Source organism: Corvus moneduloides, chromosome 7 (genome assembly GCF_009650955.1).
Source record: "Corvus moneduloides isolate bCorMon1 chromosome 7, bCorMon1.pri, whole genome shotgun sequence".
NCBI lineage: Eukaryota > Metazoa > Chordata > Aves > Passeriformes > Corvidae > Corvus > Corvus moneduloides.
Window position 1 is genome coordinate 21,099,766 of NC_045482.1, and position 27,821 is coordinate 21,127,586.

A 27,821-nucleotide genomic window follows, 5' to 3' on the forward strand; every position below is an offset into this window, starting at 1 on the left:
TTTTCAAAGTTTAAAACCAGTAATTTCTTTTCTGCCTGAGGCTAACAATGAAGTCCCTTTTAATGACCAGTGGTGGATACAGATTTGAAAATGAATAAGTACAATGGTTTTTGAAAGGACATATCACTTCCATCTTTGCTCTCTGTGACATTGTATGCATATAGTAGAACCATTAAGACATTAACTTGTGCTTACTTCACGATTCAGTGCAGCAAACACTTTACTTGTTCTGTATCCTTATCATTCTTGGCCAAAAGCAGATCGAGGTAAAATTATTTTTCTTTAACATACTAAGTCAATTGTTTGAAATGTTTTTTCATCTCTCTCAGTGTAATATATTTTCATGGTTTAGTTATAAAGGTACTTTTTTTAGTGCAGATAACTGCTACATGTACTAAGAGACGCAGAGAAACTTTCTAAAGCAAAGTCAACTTAGCAAACATATGTTTATTAAACAGAGCAATTATTCTAGGCATTCCAGCTTTTAAAGACTACCAATATAAATAAGTCATAACTTGAGGTTTGCTTAACAAACCTCCTCTCTCTCTTGAGTGATGATTACCCTTCATCTGACCACTTAAACCACATGACTCAGAATAGCATAAATGGACAATGAAACATTATGACATGCAATTCTCTGTTTATAGGTGTCCTGGGAGAACATTATTAGATTTTGTTATAGCTTCTGAGAGCACACTAGTGCACTTGTTGCTGAGGTACCATTTAATTCATTTCTCCACTCTTAAAATCTACCTACCTTAAATCGTATTTGTTCACTCTGAAATCGATTGCTTTCATTTCATCTTTGTTTACTGGTCTTGTCATATATATAGTCAATTCTTTTCAACATGGTCCATGTCCTGTGAACATATGGTGCTTGAAATAATAGCTTTCCTAGGCCTGGCTGGCCTCTTTGGACATTACAAGGAATAATAAAAATATTTCTTCACTCTTGATCTCTACAGTTTGGTTGACTAACAAAATTAATTTATCCTATAGCCCCTTCTGTTTTCAGGAATTATCTCCAATTTCATAGGAGAGGAACTGAGACACATACATACATTAAGTTCTGGAAGTTACCCAAGGAGATTGCAAGGCCTTAGATACTGAACCCTTATTGTCTTTGTCAGTGCCTGTTCCCTGTTCTAACTTTTATTTACTCACATAAATATCTAGTATTTTTCAGAATCCTCGTAAGAAGTTTGCCTGTACTCTGTGTACGTTCTTGAGGCATATGTCATGAAAAAAAAACATATTTCCTAATAAATTAGTTGCCTCCTATGATTCTCTCTGTGTTGTGCTGAAATAGACATAAAATAAAAAAACCTTATCAAGCAAGGATTAACAAGATTAGAAGAAATGTTGCTTCTAGCACTTGGAAATCTGTAAACTATTTCTGCAGTGGCAGCAGATGCAGAGCCTGCTACATGCTAGAGGATAGAAACATCTAGAAACATATATGATGGGAAAGCTACATCTTTCCAGTTAACCTATGGAACTCTTCACTAAATCTCTCACTAAGTAGTGAGCAATGCCAAGTGAAGTTGGTTGGTGAAGCTCCTGAAGTACCAGCAGGGTGCTGTCTAGACCCCTACTCAGCTTGAGGATCACTGGCATAAGAAAAAAAATTTTATTGATCAGTTGTTTTATTATTTTCTGCTGCTAATTATCTTAGACATCAGTTTCATACAATGATTTTATTTCTTCAAAATGTAGATACACAAGAGTCCTATTCTTTCTAAATATATGAACAGAGTATGTGCCTTTATAAAGTGAATATTTTAAGGTATCTCTGTGTTTGTTGTGTATATTTTGTTCAGCTCATGATAATTTTATGATTGTGATTGTAGTTCATCTGAATGACAGGAAAGAGTTTACCTGAGGTCAATATTTTGGAAGCACTTAGGCACATATGGAAGGTGGTTGGGGGTGGTTTATGCTTTGTGACAATTTTAGTTCTTTTTTACTGAATGAATGGAATTATCACAACTGAGTCCATTTGCTTATGGCCTTCTTATTGGTTTCTTCTACAAGAGTTGGATGGGGTCTAACTATTATTTAATAACAATGTTAAAATAATTTTGCTATTATTAAAATCTATAAACCATTAAAGTACAGATTGCTGATTCATATATCTTTATTATGATGTTAGCAATAACTTAAAGCAGCTAATTTTTCAGATAGTATGCTCTATGGCCTGTTAAAATAAATTCTCAAGTAAAAGTGCAGATTATTGGTTGGAAAGCCACTATGTCAGGTCCATGGCTTGTAAATATGCATTAGTAGCTAGTACAAAATTTATTAAAAGTGTGTTGTTTTTTTTTTTTTTAATCTGGCACACTAGGTACAAAAGGAGAAACAAAAAAGAGAGAAACTAAAAGTATATTTATACACTTATATCAGCCAGTGTTGAATTCAAGTCACGTTCATTACACTTAGCTAAATACTGCATTTTTGATCTCTTTCAAAGGTAATATTGGTAAGTAGTTGAAGGAATGGTTATAATATTGTCTTATGTTTTGATGCTTTTAAGTACATGTTAGGGTTCACAAAAGTGCCTGAGAATTACTAAAGAGAATTATTGTCAAAAAATAATTGTATTAATCAAATAAAATATTTGATGTTGAAACAAGCTGATGACTGCATTGCTGAAAACTTACATGTTAGCTGAAGGGTTTGCCCGTATGAAACCCCATACAAGGGCTGTATTCATTCGTATTTATCACTTCAGAATTATTTTTCTCTTTGGAACTAAGATATTTCAACATTTGTATTTCAGCTGTTTACTTAAAAGTGACTGGATAGCTTTTCATTTATTCAGTCTTTACGGAGAGCAAAACTGCACCTGGGGCAGGATTCCCAGACAGATTATTTAGAAATGTCAGGCTTAGAAATGTCAGATTATTTAGAAATTTTCAAGCTACATTTTAAAATGTAGTTTCTAAGTTGAACTTCTAGTGATGATTCATTAAAAGTTGTACATAATTTAAATTGAAACAAGTGTCAGTCTGGAATTATATTTTACTTTTATAAATTAATATGCATAATATTAATACTTTATGTAAATTACTTCTGTCAAAGCAGCCTATTTGTTGTTGTCTTTGAATGCCCACTTCCGATTTTCAGATCTGGCAGTGGGATCTAGTGAGGCAGAGGAAAGGAAGGAGATTTTGTATATATACTATGTATTACTGTATCCTGCAGCCGTAGGGAGGAGGAGGAGAGAAGATCCAGCAGGAAGGAATTGTGCAGCAAGATTGATTTATTTAATTATTTTACAAACTCTTTTATAGACTTTTTTTCTTCACAGTCTAATTGGACAAAGGATCAGCCACCCCTTGGGGTGATTGGCTAAAATCCTAAAACCTCCATTGTCAAAATATTTTCCTACTGTACTATAAACAAAGTTCTACAAGGTCGCAGGTGTTCATGGTTTACAGAACTTCTGCTAATCTCTTCATGAGAGAGAAAAGTATCCCACGGGCTTAGAAAGAAGCAAGAAAATTCTTGCTAGCAGCATTTTGTATCCAGAACTATGCGTCACATATATCCAATTTTATAGATATTTATTTTTTTTAAATGATATTTTCATGTTTAAAAATTCAGTGGTTTTGGGGGGGGAGTTGTTCTGTATAGATGGTTTGATGCATTTATATTATAAATGCGTATAGCTATTTGTTTGTGCCCTGTTGTTCCACTGATAGATTTTAAAGTTCTTAAGGACATGATTCAAACTCTGTATGTGATTAAAGATGTATGTGATTAAAGAAGAATATGGGCCGTACACGAGCTATGTATGATCTGGGCCTGGTTAGCCTGGAGAAGAGATGACCGAGAGGGGGTCTTATCAATGCATACAATATCTTAAGGACAAATGTCAAGAAGATGAGACTGGACTCCTTCCAATGGTGCCCAGTGACAGAATAGGGGACAGTGAATACAAACTGAAACACAGGAAGTTCCACCTGAACATGAGGAGGAACTTCCTTACTTTGAGTGTGATAGAGCACTGGAACAGATTGCCTAAAGAGGCTGTGGAGATATTCAAAAGCCAGCTGTATGTGATCCTGCAACTTGCCCTAGGTGAGCCTGCTTTAGCAGAGAGGTTGGACAAGACGATCTCCAGAGGTCCCTTCCAACACAACCATTCTGTGGTTCTGTAAATGAATATTTACCATGACTTTTTGTGGCATGAGCGTTTGTACAAACACAACTTAGATTTTCTGGATTTTTCTTTTAGTGTGAAGATTGATAATTGAACTGTGTATATCAATGATATAACATTTCTCTAATAGCACATCTACGCCTATGGGAAGACTATCTTGGTATAGACAAATACATTAAGTATGGTCATTGTGCCAACTGCATATCACAGAAGATTGCAATAAATATAAGGACACTACCACAAAAAAGCAGGACTGGCAATTGTCTAGTAATTTGATGTTATTCTAACCACCTTGTTGAACATTAGTTCACAAAAATTAGCTATTCTGAGAATACAGTCTTATAAAACTTAACAGAAAATCAAATCTCTGAACCAGCTCAGGTTCAAAACTGTTTTTCGTATACCTGTTTCTGTTGGAATTGCACAGCCAGTATTAAGGACTATGTTTCTTATTTTTTCTTATTTAAAGTTGAAATAGTTTGTTATTTAGATTCAAATTTCTTTATTTTTCCAGGAGAAACAGATTCAGCATGTATAACTGCCCTTTAACTCTGATGTTACTAGATGATGATTACCTTTGGACAATGACGTAAAGACTTTGTAAAGTCCGAAGACCTCTAAGAAATTTTTTAAAGATTAAAACTGATAAATAAAAGAAATGCAGCATATAAGCAAATGAAAGTCCTATTCAAGAACTGGTTTGATTTTCAAAACATGGCGTATTTGCAAAAAAATGTTTCTAAGCAATTTAAAATGTAGACACCAGTTTCTCATTATTCGTGGGTTTGCTAAATAAACATAATCCTGTGAAAGCAAAATCTATGCTGTCTGTAGAGACAATGAACACTTTTTAATTAAAAACACATTCCTTCTTAACCTCTGGAAGTTTATAATATTAAAATAAAAGGGAGAAGATTTTTTTACTTTTCAATTTCATATCAGACTGTGGTATATGTTCACACCCACAACGTCTCTTTGAAACAAACAGGAATTTGTGTGAGCAGTATGATCAGGAGTGTCCCTGTGTGCTCTAGGTTTACAAAACCCAAACATTTTGAAGGTGAGGGTACATCTCTTTCACTTAGTATACAGAGATTATTCTGCACATACAGAATACATCTATCCCTTTAAAATGTTTTCTCCTGCCACATTCAGGAATTTGGTGTTTATGTCTGTCAAGCATACAGCAAGTGTAACTAAAATCAAAAGGACTACTCACAAATTGACACAAATGTTTTAGGATAAATGCTAACTGAAAGGGGATATCTATTGATATGGGGGGTATGGGACATGATTTGTAGGCAGTTATCACCACTCCTACTGCTTTGTGCAGTTGTGACTTGGTAGGTGCCATCAGGGTGGATACATGCTGGCTGCCATGGGGTCTTTGCTTCCAAAACCAAGTGTGTGACCAGGGACAGAGAATGGGGCTGTTTCTAAGCTGCACAGAAAAGGCATTTAAAGGAACTACAGGAGCTACAAGAAAGCAAAATATTAATTGCTTCTTATACTCATTTATTCTTGTTTTGTGGAATTTTGTTTGTTTATTAAATCCCACATGACTGAACAAAGCTGGTAGCTTGATTTTCGATTAGGTGGATCCATAGTGGCCTCTACCCCAAGGCTGTGAGCCAATATATTGTAAACACTTGCTGACACTGCTCAGCATTTCTACACTTCACTTTCCACAGACACAATACTCCTCAAACTGTCAGGCAGGACAAAACAGTATGGTGCCTGAGGGACATTATTCACTCAATACTGCTGTCCATGGAGCAGGCGGTGCTGGAGCCACTGCTCTAATAATTCTTCCGAGGATGGCCAGAGGAATCTTAGGTAAGCAGATAAAAATCTGCACGTGCTGAGGAATCCTGTCTAAGGGAAAGATCTTGAGCTTTGCTTTTTACATAAGCATAGTACATTTTTTACACTTGAAAGACATGAACATGGTGCCAAAAATACATTGTAGTATTTAATGAATAAGAAAGTATCAAGACAATCAGCAAGTTCTGCACACACCAGTTAGGGAGACAGTCAGTGTCTGTGCTCTGTTATTTACTCATTCCTCCCTTCACATGCATTTTAAAGGAAACAGCACATTTAAAACCAAATGCTCTGTTCAATGTATACAGACAACTGGTTTTAAATTTCATTATTTTAAGAAAAAGATATTTTAAAGGGTTTTTCAGTAATCAGCGTGGTTTTGTCGGTCTGCTCTGCCCCTTGCCTGCAGGAACTCCCTCCCCAGAGCTGTTGGGAGCGCAGGGCAGAGCAGAGCGGGAGGGAGCCGGCTGGGAGGCTGCGCTCGCTCCGCGCTCGGGATCGCCACCAGTAGGTGGAGCTGCCACGTCAGGTGCTGCGGGCTCGTCACTGCGCCCCTGCATCCCCCTCCCCGGCCCCCCTCCGCATAACAAGCTGTTTTCTCGTATATGTTGGGTACCATAGAGTGACTGAGAACAGGAAGCGGAGGCAGAAGCAGAGAGGATTCTGGAAGGGTCTCTGTGTTTTCCACCGAGAATACAGAAATTACGATCAATTAATAAGGCTTTGTGGATGGAAATCTGGACTGTTTCAGGACGAGACATATATTATATTATTTTTGGATGCTGGGCTTTGCAGTGATTTTTCATTCTCTTTCAATCAGGTAAGCTGGCAAAACATTTAATTTTATCCATAATAAATCATGGCAACATGATCTTTTCCACATTTTGGAATTGGATTGTTCCCTGTGGTTTGCTGTTAAGGTAGAGTCAAAGATGGAACGGGGAATTCAAAGCCATTTTGTACTGACTGATTGTGATGATGGTGTGATTTTTTTCTTTTTAACATCGTTAAATCTGATATCTGGTTTCTCACTCTTAATGTGATGTCTTAATGCAGTAGTCTTCCTCAAAAAATCAGATCATTTTATAATCAAGGTATGCAACATCAATTCCAAGCATTTTGTAGAAATGACCTTGTTTCCTAGGAAGAAAAATCTGGTGATATTCAGACTCAGGAAGAGCAGGTCTCATAAGATTCTGAGCATCTCAGATTCTGATGATTCAGGAATAAAATCTACGTTGTTTGCTACTGCTGTTTTCAATATATATGTGTGGTATTTGAAGAAATTCCCTTATTAGCTGAATTTTGTAAAAAGTATATAAGAAAATCTTTTCTTTCTGTGCCATTTTTTGCATGGTTGTGTGTAGGAGAGAATGGACTCACCAACTGTTAATTAACCAGAGGTCCACACCAAATATATAGTCCACATTTTATCTGTAACATTACTGTCAAGTTTAATATATGCTTCTTAATAGGACTGTTTGAAGAAATCAACACAAGAATTACTGTACTTCTTCATTTCACTGTCCATTCATCTATTGTCTCATTCATTGTTATCAGTAATAATTAAAGCTGTCAGTTTTTAAAGGTAGAAGGAAAATATCTGCTGAGGATCACTTTGATATGTGAATTTTTTTTCACTAGTGGTTCTGCAGACACACATAGACATTAGAGGTACATGTGTTATGTTAGTATTGATTTGGAAATTATTCCAAAAGAGAACAGTAGAAAAACAAAAAAAGCCAAAGAAGCCCATACAGCAGAATAAGGAGCCCACAGTTTATAAATCACCACCTCAATCCATATTAAAAAAAAAAAAGCAGGATTGGGTCTCAGGTGATATTCACAGTAGCAAGCAAGGCCTGTACCTGAAGCAGTGATGTGAAAGAAAGAAGTTTTTAATTTGTATTCTTTATGGTGCCTGTGGTGTCCTTGTTTAACTCCAAGATAAATAATCAGTGATAATGATGCTTGTTTTAGAAACATATCATGTTTGTGCTTTCATAATTGACTTGTCAAGAGAACAGTTTCAGAAGGGACTTTTTAACTCAGTCTAATATTTCATATTTGCTCTCTCACACATCTCCATTTTGTTAAAGACAGCAATGCGAGCTGCTGCAGTAATTTGAAGCTCCATAGCACCTGTTAAATAGATACATTGTTTATTAGGCCTTGATATTTACAGAAATTATGCTTGTGTTGTCAGTTTACAATTTTTCCCTCTAATGAGCAGAAGTTAGGACCCTATACTGATTTTCAGAGCTGTGCCAATTAAGCTCAGTATTGCAAAATTCTGTATAGATAATACTAGATGCTAGCAAAGAAAGACAATTTCACGTTTTCAATGGAGAACATGAAACAATTCCCCTGTGCCCTCTAAGATTATCAGAGTCGTAGTTTGGTTATTATCAGGTAAGAATGAAGTGAAAGAAGAGAGCATAAAAAGTAGGGTGGGTTTAATCAATATGCTGGTGACACCTTTTGTGCTTTCACCTCTTTTTCTTCACAGATGGCATTAGATGAGTTAACTTGTACCTTATGAAGATTAGGCATGGAGAGAAATTTATTTGCCCTCAAAAGAGTAAGGATTTTAGAAGGAAAAAAGGATAGTGGGATGTAAGATGGAACTTTCTGACTGATGATATCCACTTCCTTCTGCTGCTCCTGTCTCAGCCCAATATAATTTGTTGTTTATATGCTATGTACTAATTACATTACTGGAGTCCCACAACTTTTGATGAATCAGTGAATAGCAGATACTAAAAAAGTTCTTTGTACAAGGCAAGCAAGTTGTGACCTTGTTCTCTAAAGTACAAATCTTGGCTCCTTTTGCCTATATGCTCTTCTTCCCATAAGGTGACAAAGGAAAAGAATTGCTTGAACTCTGCTTCAGTTAAATATAAGGAGAATAAATGCAAGTTTCTGATATTTGGTTCTTTATTTGTATATTTTCTGAATTCTGACAATGGTTATTGAAAGTGAGTTTCAGAAAGTGACATTTACTCTGTTCTTTATCACAAAATTCTATTTAGAAGTTAGAAATTTAACTTTCAAAATTCTAGATAGCTTTTTTTCCAGTCAGTGTAACTCTTCTGTTTTCTTTTTTTACCTTACAGTTGTTAATCAGTAATACATACTGTTCATTTGCAGGATATATTGGTTTTTTCATTCTCACTCAAATAAATAAATGGTATAAGGTATCATAGCAAAATTGATGCCTGCTAGTTCAGGCTGCTTACAGAACACATGTACATTCTCTGAGCTGCGGTGTCAATCAGTCCGTCAAAGCAAGTGCCAACCACCATAAAAACCACCTGTAGCAAGAAGGCATTCTCTTAATTGGAAACCTGATATTATTCATTACATCTATTACTCCTGATTAAAAGCTGTGAAGCACCTTGCAATGGCATGTCTGATACTGACCAATAGGACTCCCATAGGACCTTGATACTGGAGCTGGTATCATACAACCTCTTCATCTGCTTTCATAAAAATTTTCTTTATGAACAGCTGGAATCTCTAGTATATTACTGTGATAGTGTTATTGCTTGACTTTCCTTGCCTTATGATGAGGTAAAGCAGAGGGAATAGGGATTAGAGCAACTCAGGCAGGGACTGTGATACTTGAAAATATAAATATAGAGTAGGAACAGTATATGCTCTTGAGTAACCATAATGTGTGTGTACTACCACTGTAATCCTAAACAGGAGTAAGCAAGTTAAATTCTAGGTGAACAAAAGTGACCTAAAATTTTTTTATTACCCAACCCCAAATTACTTCTTCCCAGTACAAACAAAGAAACAAGCACACACAACAAACCAACTAACAACAGAAAAAACCCCCACAAAGATCCAAATCTCAAACAAAAAGTATCAGGTAATGCACCCCAAAACTGGGATTTTAAATTGTTACTAAACTTTAATGTGGTCTTGGTACCAGTCTTGGTAACCTCTTCTTACAAAAAATTACTGTTCACTTACTCTATCAACTAAGACAGATCACAGAATGTGTTTTACAGTGAAAAATACAACTAAAAAAAATTAATTAAAGAGCTTGAGCACTTATGAGGTGCTTTCACATGTAAAAGCTTAAGGAAAAGGTTATTTATGATCAGCTTAATTATTTGTCTAGTTATTAATTCTTTATTTATTCTTTTATTTATTTTTATTCTTTATTGATATTTTTTTGACTGAGTCGTTTTACTTAGGGAAGTGTAATCATAGAGCCTACCACATGCACAGGTCCCTTCTTCAACCTTAGTACAGAAATGTTTTTCCTGCTACTTTTTTGGATCAACCTTCTGGATGTCATATACCCATATCAAATGGTCACATTTTGAATATGCATATTTTGAGTGTATGGTCCATATGCATGGGTCTGGCACATCCCAGATATATCAACTGCATACGAGCTGTACCTGCTCAGCAAAGCTGATGCTTCACTGAAGTTACTATCTGTGTGTAGCTCAGCTGAAGAGCACATACAGCTGACTCCCTGTCCGTGAGATGCATCAGGCTCATCTCATATTTCTTTACAGGATTTCCTGAATGAAATTAATGAGGCACACTGGTAAATCTGAGAGGATATCACAGAGTCCTGTAAAGAAAATGGCTGGGATGAGCATCAGCACTATTGGTTCTGTGATCCCCCTTACCATACCCATTATTACCACTTAACAGGAAGATCCTGCAATAAGTATACACTGCAGGCAATTTCCATTTATAGATTATTTATGCTTAAATTAGATGTTGCTTGTTTCATTTTAAGGGCCCCCTTTGCAATATGAGAGGGGATCAGTGTTTATGGTCTTTTAGCATAATTTATTTTAAGAACAATTTGAAGCAAGAAACTTCCTTTAGCTGCTTCACCATAAATTATTATGCATGATTATATAGGATTCTAGGAAGTTACAAGTTTGTGTTCAAATTCACTACAGAAATGCAGATGAAGAAGTAAACGAGGAAATTAATTGTTCTCAGGAAAAATAGCTCCTTTTATGTAGGGCAACATAGCACTATGTGGCCTGGCTACTTTATTAATTGAGAAAATGTCTGTAACCATTCCTCATAAATTATGTCCTTTCACTGCCTGGTAGTCCTGGAATAGAAGCAGAAACTGTTTGAGTCCATGTAGCCTGAATTTGGGCCCACATGTCCCAATTTCTTGCTTGCCTAGGTTTGCATATCCTGAAAACCCCTGCCCTTTCTTAGGCATTATTGTACTACCATTTAATGTTTGGACACACTGAGGAATTCCAAATTTGTGTTGGTTAAAAATATACTCATAGGAACCTAAATTTCTTGGTTCAATTTTAAATATGTCCACATACAAAGTTTTCAGATGTTAAATGAATGTGCTTTCTTAACAAACAACCCTCATTGCCTTCTCAAAAGCCAGTCACAGAGGACAACTCTGTAACTGTACGAAGACTCTGATACAAGAATATTTTTATCCCTTTTTATTAATATTTGAAATATACATGTGGCAGTCTTGGAAACCTGAATGTGAATTTGTCTGTGTCCCACCTAAAAATGCAGGATTTTTTTTCCTCAGATGCAATTAACATGATACCAACTTGATTTCCTTGAGCACAGAAATTTCTCCACCGTTATTACTATTAAGAACATTTACTTTTGAGTGTATATATGCTTACTTTTGAATGTATAGAGTGTATATATGCTTGTGCAGTGGTCAAACTGGTAGACTACAAAATTAGGATACTAAGTCATAGGAATGAAGAATCCCTATACATTTTAGCAAAGTTAACCTAACTCCACAGTGACACTCAGGGACAGACAGATAGAAAATTGTTCTTATTTCCAGCAGACATTTGAGTGTGTTTTCCATTGAAAAGCACTCTTTGTAGAAAAAAAGTTCTCTAAATCTAAGTTGTGTGATGACTTTTACATTACATAGAGGGCACTTTTTAATGATGAGTGAAGGTATACACCTAACTTGTACTCTTGCACCTTATCAAGGAGCAAAATAAATTCCACTCATCACAAACAGCTTTTAATCATTTTTAAAAATTTTGTTTATTCTAACTTAATAGCCCAGTAATCTTCAAAACTTGTTTATAACAGATGAAAGCAAAAGTACTAGGCTTTAGAGTAAGAAAAGCAATCAGTAATGCTATTTTTATGTCTGAGTGGTATAAACTTGATGACAGAAATAAGTAGGCAATTTCAAAAGGGCCCAAGAGTCCAAGGTCAGATTGAACTGAAGGAGGGCAATCCTAATGTTTACTGTCATTTAGATGAAATGTCTAAAGAAAAGCCTGTCACTAATATTTAAAGCCGAAATGCTCGCATGAAGAAATCTGACCTGAGACAGAAGTTCTGACCAAAATCAATATGAATAAAATTCAACCTTCAAAGGAGAAGCCTTTCTTACCTGCTGAGTGAAGCTGTAACTGAGCATTAGAGGAGTCTTCCTGAAAGGATTTTGCTAACAGCAGTTTAAGTTACTTGCCATGTATTTCCTACATGTCAATTTGTTTTAGTTAGTGTTACAATAGGTAGAATACCGGAATTCTAGTAGCTGCTACAGCACTAGCTATCATTCCATAGCAGATATCACTTAAAGCTATAGGCATCTAATTAGTAAAATACTTTGTTGATATACTGAAATTTCAATGTTATAAGAGATAACTTTCAAAGAGGTGGTAGAAGTTGTAAGTGATAGACTTTGCACTTTTGGATTTTTAACATGCAGGTAGAGACTAGATCTAAGTCATACTTCCATATTGCATTTGGAAAACATTCCAAACTTAAGGCTTGGTTACATTTTAATAGACAGTTCTATGATACCTGAATAAATGCCTTGGAGAAATCCATGTACATTTTTCATATGCTGTGTTAAACCCTGGGTATAAAGCACTCTATTTTCATGTTGACTTTATGTGCATTTTCTTCCTTGTGTAGTAAAGATTACATTCAGCCAAGGACTGTGTGTAAGCCTCTCAAACAGAAGTTCCAATTTTTTCCATTTTGGTTTCCTAGACAACTGTCAAATTCTAAATACAGTCCATTAATCTGTTGTTATATGAAGTTTATTCTTTCATATTTTGTATTGACTAGTTTCTGGGGCATAGTTTCTGGGCATTTCCAGACTTGGAAAGTAAGGGTTTCAGCTGCATAGTTCTTAATGATTCAATTAATTTTCCAAGTTTAGTTTGTTTCTCTTTTTCTTAAGTTCATAAACAATGTTTTCTGTTGCAAATGCATTTTCATAAGTTTCCCTAGAAAAATTTAGAAGAGTACTACTTTACAAACAGAGCTTTCTATTTCTTTTACACAGCAAAGTCAATACTGTGATGTATTTAGATATTGCTCACTGATGTTTTATTGTAATTTCTTTAACACCTTTCCAGTGTATACTGTTGTATGTACCAGTGTTTCGCTTGTCAGCACATTTAAATTTTGAATACACAAAATTTTAGGAATTAGTTGAATTTGGACAACTAATTTTGTGGGTAACTCTGTTTCTTGTTAATCTAGAACTGGGTTAACACTTCTATAATTGCTCAACACCAAATATTGATACAGCTGCCCATGATTAATTTCTTCTACCATGAGATTTCACTTAGGTGACAACCATCACTGGCATATTGTCCTGTAATGGTCTTTATAAGAACATCTCTTTTTGAATAACCCCATTTCTTTCTTTCCCAGTTTATCATTACTTTGAAAGGAAGCTCAAGAGCATGAGGATAAAGTTTGAAACATTCTTTGAAGCAGTATCATGTCTCAGAATTTGAAACATATTCTAACCAGTTTTAGAATAAATGCTCATGCCATATATGCAGAAGACTTCAGGAAAGAGCCCTGCATGAAAGAATATGTGTAATCTGTCCATCAGGAATCACTTCTGACTAGGCCTGAGATTTTACCTATGATTCATTCTTAGGAGATGAATTAAGATAAGATACCCTAAATAAAAATATTTTGGTCGATGTGGTATCAGCCAAAATAATTTTCTATCATCACTTTCATCTACAGTAAAACTGTATAATTTGGACCCACCTATGAAAATTGTTGGTATTGGAGTGAGAACCAAAGATATTAGATCAAGAAAAAAACCCCAGAGGTTTGGGGGGTTTTTTATTTGTTTGGGTTTTCTTTGTTTGTTTGGCGTTTTTTGTTGAGGTTTTTGTTGTTGTTATTTCTTTTTTCTTTATTTAGTGTATTGCAAATATCTGCATTATACAGAAAAAATATTCAAAACTATATGAGATGAGATATTAGTTGAAATCCTGTAATGAAATTACACTGACATGGCCTAGGTCTATTATAAATTCAGGACAAAGGGCACACAATTCAGCCAACCTGCTTCCTTCAAGTTTTGCTGTGACTACCACTGATGCTATTATACTAGCATGATGCATTGAGGTGGAGACAAGGTTGGGGTTACATGTGAAAAAAGGTTCTCTGCCTTGTGCTTTAATTCAAAATACAGATATGTTGAAATTACTGGCACTTCTAGTGTTATTAATAATTCTCACTTTAAAAATTAATTCCTCAACATTTTGCGAACTAGCAAATATTTTACAACTGGAGAGGTTACACTCCCGTTTTTGAAAATAAATGTCATATGAATGTTTAGTATTGGTGATTGCTCTTTTATTAGGAACCTCTAAAATCCCTTTCATGTTATTTAAAAACTTGTGAGCAACAGCACTTAAACATTTTGCTGTATCTGACCATGAGATCAGATTTCAGCCACTGCTGCTTGAGAGGCAGAATCCAGATGCACCCAATAGTCCAAGGGATGGGGAAGTCTCATACGTACCCCCAGGGAAAGCTGCATTCAGTGTAAAATATGCATTGGTGGATAAGTATCAATGGTGGCAGAGTCATAATTCCCTGAGGTCACTACTGGAGATACAGCTTTCAGATGTCTTTGGTGGAAGCTCTCCAGTAGTGACTCACCACAGAAAAATGTGCTGAATCAGTGCCTTACTCAAAATGACAAAGGCATTGAAAGAATTTGCTCTTAGCCATCATTGGGACGAGTTTAGGTTACATTATTAAACAATGGAAGATCTAATTGTGGTACCACTTATTGTATATTTGGGAAAATGCAATTCTAGATTGATAGGAAATAGTACTAGGTGAATTCTACGTTAGTTTTTGAAACATATTTTCTGTACTTGAAGTACTTGGAGATCTTCTATCTTTAAGAGTTAGAGAAGCAGTGGTCTAAGCTTTCACTTTTTGTTTTCCCACTTTTTGTGTTCTCTCTGACCTGATCTGTGTCTACTCAGATTTTCTTTATTTTATCTACAGAGTTTCTACAGTGGCTGTTCAATCTCACTGTATTTGGAGAAAAGTATTATTAAGGGCTGCTTTGGAAAGAGCAGAGACCTAAAAGAGAGGGATGTCTTCTTTTCTTCTCTAGGAGTAAAAGCAAAATAACAATACAGAAAAGTAAAAAAGGCCAGAAATATATCTAGATGAGATATCCAAATGAGAATAAATGTCTCAAAGACAGCTCATCTCAATCTCAATGGCTGAAGACTAATATGTGTAAGATGTAAGTAGACTACTTAAATTTAATGAAAATGGGATACTCAGATTATTAAAGCCTGAGGAAGACATGGCCAACCTTTGGTCAGCGCTTGTAAGGATGCAAGTAATTTATTCTGAAGAACCTGAAGATACTGTGTTTTTCTGCTATTATATTACTTGGCAGGGAAGAAAAATTTTGTTGCACAAAGAAAAACACTTGTAATCTCTAAGATAAATAACTTGAAGAAGTAGCCATATTTTCATGCAAATATAGAGTTAATTAATTTCTATGCGTGCTTAAAGACAGTAAATCCATTGGGAGTAATGATACACTGTTGACTTCCCCAAATGACGGGTGAGAGCACTCCTGTTAGTCTGGGCACAGTTACCCCATCTACCAAAGACTTTACTAGTGATGCAGGAATTTCAACACGACCCATTTTTCCCTTTTAGTTAAAGCACACAGGTAAAAGATGAAGTGGGATCTTTGAAAAGCATATCACTTAAAGAATATTCTTAAATGTACTTTTGGTCTGTATTAGGTTTTGTGAAATAACTAATTTTCAATCCTGTTTTTCTTACTTCTTGGTGCTCTTAGGTTAGAAAAATATGTCCATGTGAATATGTAGACTTATCTTTGTCTACTGCAATTAATTTTTGGGAAGCTTTGGACACAGGAACAAAGAATGAGAGAGCCTTGAAGGAACTGCAGTCCTGAAGAAGCTTCAGGTCCTAAGGAGAAGCCTTTCTTCCCAATTCCATTTTCTGCTAGAAATGCAGTCTTTTTCTTTTCACATTAGCAAAAGATGCAGAGGTTAAATTCTGAGATTTGGCATTTCTTAGAAGAATAAAGGTAAGACTCTCTATTCTTCTCAGCCAGAAATAATGTTTCACTGCAAAAGCTGGCCAGTTGATATACCGCTGTGTATCTTCACTAAAATACCAGTGGATGAATGAAATGAACACCTTTATGAGGTCTAGCTGTAGAAGTTTGTGTTACATATATTGTAGCTATTTTTCATTGGAATGTAAGGATCTCTAATGTTGGAAAGTATTTGCAAAATGTTGATTAGAGTACAGTATTCCAATTAGGCTGGTGGGCTAAGAGACCCTTCCTCTTCCTCTTCAATTGCATATGGTTTTCATTTGTCTTCAGGTTTCTCCAATACTTCAAGTATTGACACATGATCTCTTTTCACACATTTTCAGAGGCAACTCACGGTGTTAAAGAAAATACAAGGCAGGCTTGCATTTAAAGAATTCCTAGAGGTTTTGGTCAATTTTTATAGATAAATGGGTCAGATGATTTATTTTGGGAGTTCTACAACTTGCAGCTAGATATCTGAGGAATTCAAGTCCATTCCTTTACATAACCTATCAATTTTTGATTAGTAAGGACTAAGATAAGAAATAGGAACAAACAAATTCGAAAGCAAATGTTCAAGAGAGGTCGAAGGAAGGAAGGAAGGAAGGAGGGAGGTGACTGGAATGGCAATGGGCAGAAACAGACAAATAAATGGGGAGAAAGGCTATCCATAGCAATGTCTAGTGAGAGAGCAGTGTCCAATAATATTTTCCCAAGAAGTGGCTTCTGGATCTTTCAGTCAGGTCTGAAATTGCTTTCCAGCCTCTAATCTAATCTAATCTAATCTAATCTAATCTAATCTAATCTAATGTTTTGAATGTTTTCCCATCTGCCTAGTCTTTCACCAATCAGACTGAACCTCATGTAACATATTCTATACAGATTTCCAAAGTCTTACAGTGTTTTCTTTTGCTGAGGTTGGGGTTCTAAGGTTTAGTTAATGTACTTTCACACCTAATTTCAAGTCATTACTGAGAACATGAAATAAAATTGCATGTAATACCCCTGAAGCACCTGAAGCATTTATTGCATTTACTATTCTTTGGCCGGGTTTTCAGCCAATGTGAACTACCAGTTCATATTCAGCCACTTATTCTAATTCACCCCATTCTAAATCATTTTAAGGCAAGTTTTTATTAAGGAATATTGTTTCTGTGACATACCCTTATTAATTGATTTCATATTCTCATAACAAGTATTTTTGTCTTCTGGGATTTATTAATTTTATTAATAAACAGCTGGTGGTGATTTCATTATTTTTATTTTGAATAGTTATGTAACACTAATGCCTATAGGCTACTGAGGCTGACTGTGCAAATACAGACAAAAATACAAATCACAAATACAGTCATTGCTATAGATAAATTATAATCTAAAAAAGCTAACACAATGGATCAATGGTAAATGTTGAATTTAATGGAAAAAAAGAAAATCCTAGGTGTTAGTCAGGGAGGACATATAAACACAAATTCGCTTACTTTAAATTACTAGATTACAGTTTAAATAATAGGCAGGTTCTGACCAGGTGCTAAGTTCTGGAGGCTGTTTTCACCTTTGAGGAAATCATTCCTTTCCTTGAAATACCTATTTTTATGAAATCAACTTTCATATATTCCTTGCCTTAGGACCCACAGATAATTTTAACTGAATGTCTCTTTACATATTTCAAAGAAATCTGCATTGCATTGCATTTACTACTGTGAACTACAGCAGTGACATTTTGGGTCTCTTTTTTTCTTTTTGGAATTCTGTTTCTTACTCAAATATTTTTAAAGCAGTAAAAAATAGGGTAAATATGCCAGGATAAATGGTGAATTATGTTAAATGTCAGTTATGAAAATATAATGATCTATAACTTAAAAAAAAATTTCAGACCACATTTTTCTTCCTGAAATTATTCTCTGTGCACAAAAGCCATGAGAAATGTCAATGAAAATATTTAATTTTAGTTCTTCACAAGAAACTTGTACTTACCTATCCTTTTCTTTCTAGAACAAACTGAAGGCAGCATTTCCTGATTTGGAGTTTGATCAGAGCACAGTAACTTAAATGTAATTTATCTTCACTTCCAGAAAACCAATACCTGAATTTTGCAAAGCAACTTCCCAAACACTAAGAGAGGGAGCTAAGGTGACTCATTTCTTTAAACTGTCCCAGCATACACTCTCTTGTATCTCTTTCCTCCTCAGGACAGTAAGAGCTTGAGTTGAGGTATTTTCTGATGACATCAGCACACAAGAGCCACACTTTTTATTTCTAAACTGCAGAAAGTAATCTCTAGCTGATGTTGAGGTGGTGCCACTAGCCCTGCTGTTTCTATCTGTCCTACTGTGGGAGACCCACCTTTTTGATTTGGACAAACAGCTTTACTTCCATTGAGACAGCTGGTCTTATTAACAGTAGTGATTTAGAGGAAAGTTTTTAATGCAGGCTTTAGCATCTGAGAGATTGTTGCAGGGCTTGGCACAGGGGAAGATATTAGTTCCAAATTACAGCTTCTCAAATAAAAGATTAGCATAAGAAAATTAGGATAGCCGGTCATTTTACAGATTCCATTTGCTATCCTTGCTCTTACTCCAACCCAAATCAACTGTTTCAGTTTTAATGGAATGAAAATCTCAGTAGTCAGCTTTTTCAAGGTTTTAGCAGACAGTAATTTAAAGGGAAAAAAACCCAGGAAGGTTTGCCATTTCTCCACCTTGAAAATTTTGAAGGGGGTGTGTGCAGTTTCATGCAAAATGCAGATAACCTGTTAGATAACCTGAGGATTTTAATAAACAATTATAGTATCTACCTGGTACCTACACTGGTACTTTCACTTTTACTATTTGCTCTATTTAAGATATCATAAAAATAGATAACTTTAGGCCAGTTCTTCTGGCTTTTTCAGTGACACAGAAAAATTAATTTGACATTGTTAGCACAGATATTTTACTTACTTTCTGACTCATCTTATGTAAATGGTGAGAAGATTATTATATTAAAAATAAAATTTAAAAAGTTATCCATGGACATAATATAACTAGCTGAAATATGTATAAAATTTTAAAAATATGGATACTGTTTATTGCTAAATCTTATTATTAAAGGAAGGGACTGAAGGAAAACTGGAGAAGGACTTACAGAATGCAATGCTTAATTACAACTAAATGGCAAAAGCATGTCTTTAATAAATGGGAACCTCATTTTTCTAATGAAATGTATTTAATTATAGAGAATTATATATGTGATATATAGACCAAAATTGTATTTCAAATACTTGAAACTCTCTTTGCTGAGCAGCAGAAGGTACTCAGAGGCCTGGACCACATGTAGTTTTGAGACTCTTTCTTTAAAGATTGGTTTTTAATGATAGTTACTCTGAATTATTAGAAATACAGAATGTCTGGATTCTGCCTATTATCATTCATATCCTGGTAGTTTAGTTACCAGATAACAAGTGATTTTAAAACCAGTGAAGGAAGGGGAGAGAAGCTATCACTAACAAATGAGCAGTTCATGATTCAAGGATTGCTAGAACTTGTTCAGGGCTCAGTACAGGCAACAGCACAACTTTTGTTTCATTGTTCTATTAAATCAATGCATGTATAGCAACAGTAATCAGATACATATTTCTGTGTTGTTCTGTTAAGCTTTGTAATCTGAATGAAAATGCTTGGGGCATATTTAGTATAGGAAAAACCTTCTTGTGTAACAGCAGCAGCAAAGAAAAGATGTAACTGCGCTAGACAGTAGTGGAGGCACGTCTCAAGTAATGTTTCCAACTCGTCAGGAAAACTTTTTTGGGCATGTTCTTTTCCCTGAGAAATACAGTGAATCCCTAAGTCTGCTAATATTTTCCCCAGTCAGTTGTTGGCTCCTTTGTGGATTTCTAGCAATACAAATACATATCTTTTAAGTGAGGACAATGCATTTTGTTACACTATTCATACCCGTAACTATTAATGAAAAGCAGCCTAAACAAATGCACTGAACTATAAAGACAAGACAGGCACACTGATGACTTGATTTGGAGGCATCTTTTGAAACTAGTTTCATAGAAAAGGCACCTAGGGTGACAAATTGAGTCACAGACCTGTAAAATGGGGAAAAAAAGAATGAATTATTCAGAAAGACCAAAGGTAAACCTCAGACATATTCTTAGTTCATTAATCCTGCATGAGCAAAAGTAGTAATCAAAGGACTGTATCCAGAAAATGAGTGTGCTTTTAATTCTAAAAAAAACCGGGCAAGTGTGAGTTTAGGATCTTTATAATTGGGAGTTACATTAACTAAAAAAAAGGATTAGCAAAGGCATTCATCTTGTATAAAGAAAAAATGAGTAGCAGAAATTTCAGCATAGAAGCCTGTGATAAGGTTGCTTGCTGGAGACTCTGGCTGGCTTTATAATTTATTTTTCCTTTAATACTGCATCTGTACCCCCAGCCACTCCACAGTCATTCTGCACTTTACATTAACTCATAGTTCTCCAGGATATTTCTTGAGAGATATTTTCTTCTTTGTGTCTACAGTACAGTGTATTTTATTTCTGAATTTATGGTCAGGTATCTTGGTTCTGGTTTTGTATTACTTATCTTGGTGCTATAATCTACTGTCTAAATTGTTTCAGTGACCTCAGTGCTGATCATACATACTGATGCTGTGCTGTGAACCCACTCCAGAGATAAAGACTTGAGGTGGCACAGGACCATGAGTTCTTACTATGTCATTGGATTGGTAACTCAGATTTAGGAATATGCTGCTTCATTTCTTTCCTCCAGTTTCTTACTCTAGGTTTTTCAAGCACTTTTTAACATCCCCTTCTGCCTTCATATCTTATTTCTTAAGATCATTACTGTAGCACTTCGTGTGTCTCTGTGTGTGTGTATTTCTACAAACTGCTTCAGACAGGCAAGAAGCTTTAGGACAAAGACTATTGAATGAGTGCAAATGAGCAGAATATTATGTCTCAAATCTAGATGTGGCATCTCCAGTATACAGATGTTGCACATTCATGAAGTAATGTAGGGAAGGTTACATGGTTTAATGTAACAGAAAATATAATTAAACAGAAAACATAATTAAAGCTCATTAGTTAAGCATTGAAACTCACTCTTAAAATTGGTTGTCATAATTAAAATTTTTACAACACTATGCCACAAACTCTTGCAAAGTAGACACCAAGTAAGGCTTTAATTTCTTCTGTGGTGGCACCACTCCTTAACCATATCTGCCTTCATTTTGCCATTCTCTCCCTCCAGCTATTCAAACCTCTCAGCTGTGCTGTACAGTACATCACTTTAAATTACTGTTCCTACTGCAGAAGGAGTTGGAAGAGAGAAAAATAACACTGCTTTCAGTTGATGCACTGCAGGACTTCATAAAGAAACCTGCTGTACAGTAGAGAGTTCAGTGCAGAGAGCAGGAAAAAGTAGCATCATCCACCCCTGGTACTAAAGACATTCCCAGGGAACTAGAGTCTTAGGTTTCAGACTAGTTTCAGTCTGCAATAATACTATGACACTGGCCTTGCAAAGAATCAGAAGCAGCATCTTTTCCCACATAGCCTAGACTGTACATCCTGTTTCCTTTTACTCAAAAGACTGGTTTTGATTCACAGCTCACAGTCAATAAATGCAACCTAACCTGCTCTGGTATCTAATATTAGCCTTCACCACAGCTAAGTGTCAGTAAGAAAGAATTATGCTTGTTCCTCCCATAATTCAGTTGCTGTCATTTAAACAGCACCAGTCATGCAAAATCTTTTAGTTTAATGAAAGTATTTACATTTGTAAGGTTGTATTGCCTATGCTTGAAAAAATATGGAAAGATAAAATCTATTAAGTAGTAGAATGCAGGTTTACAATTTTCAACAGTACCTCACAGACTATGCATTTGTATTTGCTGTTAAAAAAAAAAAAGCTGTACTGTTAAAACACTTGTATCAGCAGTTCGCTCTAACTGGGAGTGTCCAAGGACACAGCCAAAGCAGTGTCTGTGGGCAGAAATAGTGTCTTTTTCTGGATCAGCAGGAAAAAGCTGAAAAATAATTTATAAAATATCTAAATAAATTCTGAACAGTTGCTTTTAACTGTCATTCAGCCTTGAAATATACTGCTTCTATTTCTATTTAAGCCTGGAAAGAATTTCTGACCAAATGTTGGGGTTTTTTCCATTGGTACAATCTCGCTTGCCTAAATTATTTCATTTTCTATTATAGGTCATTCTTATGCAAGAATCTATAAGTAATTAAATTTACAGGATGAAAACATGGCACAGGCACTGCTGGTACCACCTGGACCTGAAAGCTTCCGCTATTTTACTAGAGATTCTCTCGCAGCTATTGAAAAACGTTCTGCAGAAGAAAAGGCTAAAAAGCCCAAGCAAGACCATACAGATGATGATGATGAAAATGGTCCAAAACCAAACAGTGACTTGGAGGCAGGAAAGACACTGCCATTTATTTATGGTGACATACCTCCAGGAATGGTATCTGAACCTTTGGAAGACCTGGACCCATATTATATCAATAAAAAAGTGAGTGAATAATGTTTTGCACAAAAGAGAATATAACTTTATACACTAGAAAAGTTTAATCACAAAATGGGATGGTTAGAACTATCAATCCACTAAATATCCAGAATCATCCTTTAATTTAACAGAACTGATTGATGCTCTTCCATATTGTGACTGTTTCAATTCTGTTGAGTTACTTGTTACTTACTTCATCATAAGGAAGATGTATCTTCCTTGATCTTGCCTGACCTTGAGAACAGAATGAATTTTCCTGATTTCAATATAATAGTAAGAGTGGATATGACAAAAGAGATGTTTCAAGCATGGTTTTGCAATGGAAATAGTTGTAGATAACAAGGTAGCATCCACCCAAGTTAGTGAAATAGAGGACTGTAAGCATATTCTTTGTTTCTGTACAGCTGTATAACATATGCAAACATATATATGTATGTAAGAAATACATATGTATCTCTATATATGTAGCATATAGAGACTCTTTAAATCTTGGCTCATATGAAACTACCACAATGCAAACTATTGCTTGAGGTGCTTGGGTTTGCTATGATAGATCTCTACTGCAAAGGTGTCAATTAGAAGTCTCTGGCAGACACCATGGAAAAGCTGAGTTTTGATGAAGGAATTGAAAAAAGACATTTTTGGTGTTCTGAAGAGTTCATACAGAAAAGCCAGAGCAAAGAGGTTTGAGATAAAAGCTATGTATCTAAGTAAAATGTGTGGGGCTGTAACACAACTGGACCGTTAGTAGAAAAACTGTGCTCCATGAAGAATGTAAACTCCTAAAAGAGATGCATTTTCCCTTCAAATTTGCACAGTCATACACAGTCCTCCTTTTCATGTGATCCCCAAGTCAGGGACTCAGAGATAGAAAAGGTAGTTCAAACAGATCCATTCAAGTAAAAAAATTGACTTTTTAAAAGTCAGGATTTGCAGTAGAGTGTATGGGTTTTGGTCTTGTATCAATGATGCATGCAATTGGAAGCAGACTAATGTTATTTGAGTTAGGAGAAAGACAAGGAACAAACAAGTATATTTCCATAGCTGGGATTAGCTGTAGACTTTTAAAATTCTCCAGGGTCTGAAATAATACCTGGGAATAGGTAAAAGTACCTAAGGTCCTGCACTGATTACTGAAAGGTACAGGTGACAGTAAGAGCCAGTTTTCATCTACACCCTTGTTTATTTCTGTGGGCTCCTTTAGCAGCATTAAGATCTTCTCTCAGTTTCTGATAGACCTGCAAAGTGTTGTGGGTAAGGAGAGTGAAGGAAGATGAAGAGGTGAATAACACCCCTAAATTAAAAAATGCAGAAGGTTTTTTATGGAAAAGTACTTGGGAGTATCTTTTCCCATCTCTCTGAAACAGAGAAAGGACTCGACACAGTTGCACTAATGATGGCTTGAAGCATTCCAGGCTGCCATCAAGATAAGAAACTTGATGCTGAGCCCTATAACAAAATCAAGGCATAAAATACTTTAAACTCCAAAGAAACTTAATTTATTTGTCAGGAAAAGATCATGCAAATAATACTCTCACTTTTGTGGCTAAATTTTTGGTTGCCTTTGGTTTGTAAAACTGGTTTAAAAATTATGGCCTCAGTAATGGGAACAGAAAATAAAGCAGAATATGTATGTAATTGCATAACCTAACAGTTACCAAAGTTAAATAAACAGTGCTGTAGATAATACAAGTATGTACATTATTAAGAAAATGTAAAGAAATTAAAGCTTAAAGAAACAGCATTGACAAGGGTTATTTAAATTTATATGTTTTGGGTTATAACAAGAGTTCCATGCAAATTCTTACTTACAGTATAATTTTCAGCACTAAGGGCTTTTCTGGACTAGCTGCAAAAATTCAGGAATAAAGTTGCATAAATAAGTTCAGGGATAAAGTTATCTGAACAAGCCTTCTACAAGTGAAGTTTCAGAAAACCTGAGTTCTGAAGTATAGTTTCTAACCTCCATTGATCAGAAAACGTAGTCAGATTTTTTGGAACAAAAGTGTAAAAGCTCACACTAATGATGGACTTCTTAGTCTATGAGAACAATTAGTAAACTGTCGAATCTTTAGTCACGGGTGACATCTGTATTTATATTACGTAGCAGTATAATTAGGCTCAATAGAAAATAAATGGACATCTTAAATCATGGGTTAGAGTTAGTCATCCCTCCTCTGGTGTATAGTAGCAAGTACCCTTAATCATTGACTTGTCAATGCAGAGGAAATCATACGTGAATTGTAGTCTGTCTTCAGGCTCAGCTGCAGCAGTGACCTTGGGACAGGCAACATCTTTCTAGCATTTCCAGCAGGGTGAAGGACTGTAGGGCAGGGAGAAATGCCAAGGAGTGTGTGTCCGTTCTCTGCCACCCTCAGTGTTAGCTTGATGTTATTCCATGAACAGGCACCAGCCACACTCCTTCACCTATTTTCTTTCCCACCATGGAGAGGTTTGCTTTCCCTGCCTGAGATGACTGACCAGATAGTCAGTAAAGGCCACAAAGAGGGCAGCATTTTTCTGATCACGGCCAAGTTTTTACAGAGAATGGAATTCAACATGGAGAACAGTGATACTATATAGCTCTGCTGAGAGTGTAACAAAGACCCCATTATGTTAACACAAAGCAGAGCCATTACCATCGACAAAGAGCAAAAGGAATGAAGAATAGTCATGTCCTGAAGAAATTTCAAGCAGCACCAAAGATGCAAGCAAACCTCATTCACACACAAATACACTTAGGCAGCAACTGCCCACAGAAACATAATAAACTGAACAAAAGCCATACGTTTATCAGGCCAAATTTTAAAAGATAATGACTAGCTAAATTTACTGCTCACATATAGGGAGAGTAAGAGCACAGTGTTAATAACAAAACCAGCAATTTTTTTTTAAAAAAAGATTTGTTGTGATAGGATGCCGAATTCTGGTGTATGTTTGTCTCACATTGCTCAGAACTACCTTAACTGGCAATTTATTAATCATTTTAATTTTTTCACAGATATATGTTTTGGAAGATGCATATAATTGATATTGGTAGTATTTAAAATAGAAAATGAAAGCAAAATTATTTTTAAATTGTGGTTGATTGTGGAGTTACAATTTCTCCTTGTCACTATATATATCTGTGTGTATACAATTCTGTCAAGTATTTGTTCCAAATACAAAGTGGCATTTAGAATTGCCCTTTTGCTATTTTGGTTTTGTTTGTGTTCACTCACAAGGTAGAATGTATTTGATAAATTTGAAGGTCTCACTTTAATCAAAGACTTCATTAAAAATAAAATTGAATTATTTTAGTGACAAAATGCTGCATTTTGCTTTTATTGATAAGCTGCCATAGTGTTTTGTAATTCCCCCCAATTTTAATAACATCAGAATTCATTCCACATGCTGGCAAATTTTGCACATTGAAGAATTGGCTGTGGAGGGCTTAATCCATTGTATTCATAGAAATCAGTTATTTTCCTACCACAGGAAGACAGTAGAATGGAACTTGTACCTCTCAGGTGGAGAATGGAAAGTTTTAGTAGAAGGTGAAGATATATATGTAGTCAACACTGTATTTTAATTTTGTATTTCTTTTTTGCAGACTTTCATAGTATTGAATAAGGGAAAAGCAATTTTCCGTTTCAGTGCCACATCTGCCTTGTATATTTTAACTCCTTTTAATCCCATCAGAAAAATTGCTATCAAGATTTTGGTACATTCATATCCTTTTTTCTTAATGTTGATTTAAGTGTTGCTATTTAAAAATACTTAATGACTGAAATAATACTTTTCATGTGGATATACAAATTGTGTCCATGGGGGTGAACTATGCTAAATAAATATATGTTGTTCACACTTTAAAAAAGGAGCAGTATCACACATGAATTGGAGTATGATCTTCATCCCTGCTGAGAGAATTCTCTACTGAACCACCTAAAGCTGTCAGAGTTTAAATATCAGGCTTTATATCTAAAAGGAGACCTGATCCCGTACTAAGCCCTGCAGCTAAGGCCACATTAGTAACAAACCATTGCACTTGAACATATCTAAGGTCACACTTTTACCAAGACCAGTAATACTATTCATGAACTAGACTCGCTTAGCAAGGACAAAAGAGCATGGGTAAAGAGCTGCTTTTTCAGCATTATATTTTCAGCACTGGGATAGGTGTCCTATAAAAGATTCAGGATAAAGGAGCGTATTTTCAAATATATTTCAATCATGTTCAAAGAAGAACTTGGGCCTAAACAACCAACCTCGACTAAAGATCTTTTAGAATGATCCACCTGTGTTAAATGAGTAATTACATTTGGGCAGTCATTCCATGATTTACAGAGTTAAAGATGTGTTTAAATTTCATTTAAAACTTGAACCTGCTATAATTACGAAAGTATTGCATTGTTTTACAGAAGTGCACCGTAATATGCCAGATGGTACACTATTTAAAATACATAAATTTATGTGCAAAGCTTTATTTTCAGACTTTAATTAGAATGTCATGTTATTTGTACACATTTATATACACTTAATATTTTAAAGCAATTTCAGTGTTATAAAGCTGTCCTACTTTTCTGATGTATGTGCCTTAACTATAACCTACATTATTCAGCATGCTTATCATGTGCACTATTTTGACCAACTGTGTATTTATGACCATGAGTAACCCTCCAGACTGGACAAAGAATGTAGAGTAAGTTAAATATTTTTACTTCTTTATTTTTACATCTTTTTTTATGCGTGACTCCAAACAAGAAGCATTTATAAAAATGTGAAATGCCAGAATGAGCTGGTCCAGAGTCATGAAGAACCAGATTCCATGAGATCATCAATATCTTTCTGGTTTCCTCCTGAATAACTTAAATGATTTAAGAGTAACACCATGTTCATTAAAATTATGTCTGAGGAATAGGTGAACTTCTGCTGTGTAATACAAATAGGAGCTCTTGTCCTTGGATA

The 27,821-nt window shown here is 35.3% G+C and overlaps 1 protein-coding gene across 1 annotated transcript in view; it reads left to right on the forward strand.

Moving 5' to 3' along the window:
- The first annotated feature begins 6,544 nt into the window (after positions 1 to 6,544).
- Positions 6,545 to 27,821, forward strand: part of LOC116446511 (sodium channel protein type 2 subunit alpha-like) — a 70,622-nt gene continuing 49,345 nt past the window's right edge. Inside the window, 6 exon segments of the mRNA XM_032114476.1 lie at positions 6,545 to 6,809; positions 15,278 to 15,524; positions 16,098 to 16,352; positions 22,564 to 22,880; positions 26,467 to 26,585; positions 27,466 to 27,555. Coding sequence (XP_031970367.1) covers positions 22,614 to 22,880; positions 26,467 to 26,585; positions 27,466 to 27,555 — 476 coding nt within the window. The 5' untranslated portion in view covers positions 6,545 to 6,809; positions 15,278 to 15,524; positions 16,098 to 16,352; positions 22,564 to 22,613.